Source organism: Bombus vancouverensis, chromosome 16 (genome assembly GCF_051014615.1).
Source record: "Bombus vancouverensis nearcticus chromosome 16, iyBomVanc1_principal, whole genome shotgun sequence".
Lineage (NCBI taxonomy): Eukaryota > Metazoa > Arthropoda > Insecta > Hymenoptera > Apidae > Bombus > Bombus vancouverensis.
In genome coordinates, this window is record NC_134926.1 from 7,548,004 (window position 1) to 7,554,949 (window position 6,946).

The following is a 6,946-nucleotide window of genomic DNA, read 5'->3' on the forward strand; positions in this document are numbered from 1 at the left end:
TGTATTACTTACGTACTATCGGGTTTTGCGTCATTAAAAAATCAACACTCAACTCAAGGTTGAAGTCTCCATTACAAATGACGCTTCCCATTTTCTATAATTCTCGCTACTATTTCGACGCACGGATGATGGGATTACCCAATCCGGTAATTTATTACATTTCTAACATTTGATGGCCTATATATTGGACAAATATTACGAAATATTCATACTTCTTTTTCATTTTTTATATATACATATTTTTTTACTCATTTCTTTTATGGAATAAATTAATCATTTAAACTAAAATCATTAATTGCTCTTTTTATCTGCTTATATGCGTTATTCACCTTCAGGAATCACTCTTACCTTTTTGACCTCTAATATTTCACATTCTTAAATATAGTAGATAATTTAAAGAAATATGTGTAATATAAAGAGATTGATATAATTCAGTGTCAATTTAAGAAATCACCTGTACAAAATCATCAAATAGCACTAAATATTTTTATAATTTTTCATCTTATAAACGTATACTAATTCTGATACATTTTTCTTTGGCAGTTTAGATGAATGAATTATTCTCTATAAATTCAAACGGACCGATATATGCTACTTGAATAATGAAAGAATAGAGGAGAAGCACGAACACGTGTTACACAAGTGTTAAGTAGATACAAAAGAAAGGAGTGAAATATCATTAAAAAAAATATGTGATAAAAGTTCATGTTTTGTTGTAAGCTAGTTGTCCAATGAATTATTTTTAGATGATAAATGTTACTGTGGGTAAAAATTAATTCATTGATGTTTTTGTTTGTAGAAGTCATTCATTGATGAACTCAATTAATTATTCAGTGACTGGTTGGTGGGAATAATTTGACTTTCAAAGTAGGAATTCTGAAGTACTTCGAACCTTTGCATACCAATGACCATATTTACAGCTGCAAAGTAAAAAGGTGCTCAAGTTTACTTTTTATTTACTGGTTGTATTTATAATATTTTAATAAAGTATGTGTAAACTTATATAAATAATATTTATATATAGGAAGACAATCTAATAATAAAATAGTGGGAAGTATTACAGTATTTACATAATCGAATTTGGAAACATAATGATTGTATAAAGAACTTTTAATAAAGTATATTTTTATTTGAAGCTAAGAATAACTTGCCTTTCCTGTGTCTTTAAATCTACGTATATTTTCTCACATCATGTAAAAGTACTACTGATTATTTAATAAAAGTAGTTGTAGTCAATGACAATATTTAATAAAAATCTCAACATACATATATGTATTTACATATATGCCTGTTTTGTATTGTAATAACAGTATGCAATGAAGTATTTATTAAGATGTATTATTAAATATTCAATAAACAAGCAATATTAATCAACAATCTCCATCATTTTATTTACAAGTGCATTTGAACAGTGTGTAAAAATATCCTTAATGACTGTAATAAATGTAAGTATTTTCAAAATATGAAGTAGCTAATGTACAGACAAAAAAGAATAATTAGTACATTTTTCTTATAAATAATCCTCCTGTTTTATCAAAATATTCTCAAAATATTTTCATTTTCTGATTCTTACATCATATCGTATAATCGTTTCCGCATTATTAGTTTAGATCCAAGCGATCTTTGTAAAAAAGAAGTAGCGTAAGAATATCATTTTCAACTAAATTAACTGAAAAAGCAATTTTCTTTCTAATATTACAAACATATTTCTTATAAATGTGGTATATACATTTCTTGTTTTTGAAGATCGTAATAGCATTAGCACAACCCTGTGAATAATCGCTCCAAATTTGGGCAGAATTATGTTGCACAGAAGAAAGTAAAGTTAAATGATTACTAACTTCTAAATTCTAAACTACGTACGTATAATTGAAAATTATATAAGATTTTACATCTAGAAAAAAACATTGTATGTATATTTTTCATCATTAAAATATTTATCATTAGAGTGCGGAATTTTTATGCTTTTCTGGAAATTCGAAGATACAAAAATGCATATAATGCGTAAGATATATGAAATATCCAAAATGTAGTATGAATGTGCATAAAAATATTCGCAGTTAATTCATCATATATCCGTTTCCTCCTAGGAAAGAAAATTTTCTGAATAAAGGAAAATTTCAAAAATCGATTTTTTACCAATTTTGCAATGCAAATAAATGCAACATTGAATGTAACCAACAGTATGTGTGGTAGACCATAGTGTCCAAAGTTTGCAATCTTATCGATGTAGTTGATTCATCACCCCACTACTTGTTCACCTCAGTGTTTAAAGTAGACGGAGAAGTGTTGTAGCGTTATAGCTTGTAGCCGTCACGGAAGACGGAACTGAATTTTTGATCTTTCATAGTAGAAAGAATGGCACCGACATTTAGCAAATTTGCTACAAGACGCACATTAGCTGGTGCTTGTGCTTTAACTGCGTTAATATGGATTTTAAAAAAAAGAAACCGGAAACAGGTCGCGAAATGCAGGTAAAATCTCTGTGCATACGTATACATGCAATTGTTGGTGCTGTTGTGATATTGAACATTTACTTTATCTCGCAGAAATGCCTGGTCTACTAATGACATTCAGTATGTTATTAAAGAGGTAAGAAAGAAAATGATTTTTATCATTGTACATACAATAGTTCACGATAGTATTCGAATACTTACCACAGAAAATTTTTATGATTATGATACATGCATTATATAGAATTTTTTAAAATTTCGTTAGCGCTATGATAGACTCAACTATCGTGATTATAATAGTAAAATTTGAAACCAATCCGTAAATGTATATAGAAGTTACAAGACATTTATTCCAAACATACACTCAATAAAAAATTGATATACAGTATGGTTATTAATTTTAAACATACAATTAGTGCTAAAGATGGTCTCACTATATATTGCCGTTTATTTATTAATGTAGGGAATAATGACTTTATATAATCTTTGCGAAGTATATTCTAAATATCATGTAACTTCTGTATACATTCTCAGATTCATTTTGAATTTTATCAGTATAATTATGATAGTCATGTCTCCTTATAGTGCTAATGAAATTTCAAAATGTTTTATACAATATATACATATAATATATACATGAAAGTTAGCAACAATAAATGTTCAAATATTTTCATGAGTCACTGAAGAAATAATTTTTGCAGGAGGAAAAACCAAAAGGGCCAAGAGCTCATGTCAATGTTAGATTCTTCAGACAATTGTACCAATTGCTCAAAATTGGTATACCTTCAATGGTATCCCTTGAAATGGCTTTTGTTCTCCTTATCGCAGGGACACTTACTATAAAATCTATCTGTGATTTTTGGATGATAAACATGATCACTTCAGTAGATGCGTACGTTTTGATATTTCTTTTCAATCTTGATTTAAAAGTATGGTATGAAAATTTATTAAGTTTTCGTTTGTCTTTCCTAGGTCAATTCTTAGAATGGATAAGCCATCATTCAAAAGAAATCTGTTAAGATTTTTGTGTTTAATACCAGTGGTAAGTGGATAGATCCAATGTAAAAAAATTAGAAGTTGCTTTCATAGGCTGCTAATGAAATCTTTTCATTCAGGCTGCCAAGCAGCTTTATTTTCTTACCAATTGGAAGAAATTATTGATATAATCTTCCATGATTATATTTATTTAGATATCTGTTGTGAACAACGTACTGAAATATAGTACATACGAAACAAAGTTGAGGTTACGTACAAATATCACACGAAATTTATTGGATCACTATCTTAAGTAAGTCAAATTTCTTATCCTATCCATAACATATATTTTAATGAAGTGTGTGGCATTGATAATGATCAATGCTGTTAGGATGAGGAATAATAGATGGAAATTAATTATAAATTCTTTAATCTTTTTTTGTAGAGGCTTTACTTATTATAAAATGAGCAATTTGGATAGTCGTATTGCAAATCCAGATCAACTTTTAACTACTGATGTTGATAAATTTTGTGAAAGTTGCACGAACCTGTACAGTAATATTACAAAACCTTTATTGGATATTGCTATCTACGTCTACAGACTTACAACTAATCTTGGTGGAGAAGTATGTGAGATAAAAGTCCTATAGATGTAGGGATACAATATATTAATAATAAAATATACATCTATTTTACAGACACCATTAATTATGCTTTCTTATCTCATCTTTGCTGGTGTAGTAATAACTCATTTACGTAAACCCATCGGGCAGATGACAGTTAAAGAACAACGTCTTGAGGGTGAATACCGTCATATTAATTCCAGATTAATCACTAATTCTGAGGAAATTGCATTTTATCAAGGAAATAACAGAGAAAAATTAACTGTTCTTAGTAGTTTTCATAAACTTGTAAGTTACAGAATACATATACTTAATATTTACTTGTTACACGTAAGTTAACAGTCTACTCAAATATTTCTTTTGCAGATGACACATCTTCGTAAATGTCAAGAGTTTAAAACTCTTATGGGAATAATTGATAATCTCGTTGGCAAATGTAAGACATTCTCCATAATCTAACAATGTAATTAATTGCTCATTGGTACTAATTTTCAATTTGATCTTTATTTCAGATATGGGGACTGTGGTCGGTTTCTATGCAGTAAGCATACCTTTCTTCATGGAAAACTCTGCGCTCACAGAAAGCACTAACCATCGTTTTAAGAGTTATTATACTTACGGTCGTATGTTAATAAAATTGGCAGAAGCCATAGGTAGATTAGTTTTAGCCGGGAGAGAACTGACGCGACTAGCAGGATTAACTGCAAGAGTGACTGAAATAAAGGTCGTCCTTGACGATCTAAATTTAGGAAAATACGAAAAAATAATGATTTCCGATTTTAAAGACGAACCAATTGGAAGTCCGGGTGAAGGAAGAATAGTGAACAAAGATAATGTCATAAGATTCGATAGTGTACCTCTAGTAACTCCTAACGGGGATATTCTTATCAAAGAACTATCATTTGAAGTAAAATCGGGAATGAATGTATTAGTTTGTGGTCCAAATGGATGCGGGAAAAGTTCTTTATTTAGGATACTCGGAGAAGTAAGTCGTTATAACTTTTTCAATAATAGCTTAATCTTATTTCATATGTTCATTCATATCTCGAATTATGGAAAATTGATAACATAGTTATGGCCAGTTTGGAGTGGAACAGTTACCAAACCTCCGCGAGGGAAATTATTTTACATACCTCAGCGTCCTTACATGACTCTCGGTACCTTGAGAGATCAAGTAATTTATCCTCATACAAAGACAGAAATGATAAGACGTGGACATATGACGGACGAAGATTTAAAGAAGTTGCTAGATCTGGTTCAATTGGGCCATCTATTAGAGAGAGAAAATCTTACAAATAGCGAGGGGCAAGGTTGGGACGTCGTGGCTGACTGGATGGACGTTTTGTCGGGTGGCGAAAAGCAGCGCATAGCAGTATGATATTTTAACATCTATTACAGAAATGACAAAATATAAAACTTGCATAATATTGGTTGCGAATTCTTGCAGATGGCTCGAGTATTTTATCATAAACCACAGTTTGCAATTTTAGACGAATGCACAAGCGCTGTTAGCGTTGACATCGAAGATTCGATGTATATGTATTGCAGACAAGCAAATATTACATTGTTCACAGTATCGCATCGACGATCCCTTTGGAAACATCACGAGGTTTAGGAATAAAATCATTCGTTATTTTAAAATTACCTAATTTATATTTAATGTTATATGCAATTTATATTTATGTTTATTTTCAGTATTATTTGCAAATGGACGGAAGAGGAAATTACGAATTCAAGGCTATCGAACCGGATACGGAAGAATTCGGGTCGTGAATTTTCATGACCCTTGCATCTAATAATACTTGCCACAATGCAAGGGATTGTCGTTTTTTGTTCAACTAATTTCGTATAATTTAAATATAAATATGCAGTGTACAGCGCATCTACATTTGTATTATATGTATCTCTGTATTAGAATCGTCTAGATTCACGGATACTTTATTATTGTATACTGTATATTTTTATATATTACATTTTTATATATTGAATATTTTTATATCAATGTCTTTTACAACAAAAAAGATAACAAAAAATGGGTAGAATAGTGTGAAAGAACATTAGTGTACACTGCAATTTAGGCCTTAATGCTATTGATTTGTTTAAAAAAAATGATTAACGTGTACTGTCACGATTCATGTGTTCTTCCAATACTACGTTGTGAAGAAAGAAGGAAGCTATGGGAACAGAAATCTTTCAGGTGTAACATTAAGCTATCGGAATAACATATTTTTGATACTTAGTTTTTCAAGATTACACCACATCATAAAATATTAAAATGTGTGACATATACATTAGAAACAATCTAATGTACATGTATATGTGTATAAAGCTATAGTTTAAATCGTTTTATACTTTAAAGATCAAAAATAATTATGATTTGTTATGTGTAGATCACATTGAATAAACATTACCAGAACTTATATCGAATTGCTGGACAATAAGAACGTGTAATAAACTCGGTGATGAAAATTGTATTATGTTAATATTAGATTCTGAATATCCATTATGAGAATTGGAATACTAAATATACAAGTAATGTATAAAAGTAAAGTATAAGAATGTATTAGAATAATAAGTACACATATTATACAACCCACAAATCAGAGGTATAAAAAGACATTCTATAATTTAAAAAGAAGTAGTTTATCATGCTATAAGTGCTATAAGATATCTCAATTTCTTCAAATTTAATAAAGTTGTAAAATCTAGGTGATGGAAAAAATAGTAATAAAAACGTACAACATATTTAACAAATCCTTTGAATTCCTTTTTGTAGCCAAAATTTGCAAAATGCACATGATATGTAAAAAGATACCAAGTATCTGAAGAAAATTATACATTATAATATTTAATAGATGAAATAAATTCCTATTCCTATGTGTTTATTTGACAAGA

General features: G+C 29.4%; 1 protein-coding gene across 1 annotated transcript; it reads left to right on the forward strand.

The window, feature by feature from the left end:
• The first annotated feature begins 2,247 nt into the window (after positions 1–2,247).
• On the forward strand, positions 2,248–6,805 carry Pmp70 (ATP binding cassette subfamily D member Pmp70). The gene is made up of 12 exons (XM_033342636.2): positions 2,248–2,474; positions 2,550–2,592; positions 3,155–3,345; positions 3,426–3,495; positions 3,644–3,741; positions 3,874–4,054; positions 4,127–4,339; positions 4,418–4,487; positions 4,564–5,036; positions 5,124–5,423; positions 5,499–5,660; positions 5,747–6,805. The coding sequence occupies exons 1-12, from the start codon at positions 2,359–2,361 to the stop codon at positions 5,822–5,824; spliced, it is 1,995 nt and encodes a 664-aa protein (XP_033198527.1). The 5' UTR covers positions 2,248–2,358; the 3' UTR covers positions 5,825–6,805.
• The last annotated feature ends 141 nt before the right edge of the window (positions 6,806–6,946 follow it).

Coding starts and splice junctions, on each gene's coding strand:
- Pmp70 (XM_033342636.2), top strand. CDS start 2,359: ATGGCACCGACATTTAGCAAATTTGCTACAAGACGCACATTAGCTGGT. Junction 3,346..3,425: donor ATGATCACTTCAGTAGATGC/GTACGTTTTGAT, acceptor TGTCTTTCCTAG/GTCAATTCTTAGAATGGATA. Junction 4,055..4,126: donor CAACTAATCTTGGTGGAGAA/GTATGTGAGATA, acceptor TCTATTTTACAG/ACACCATTAATTATGCTTTC.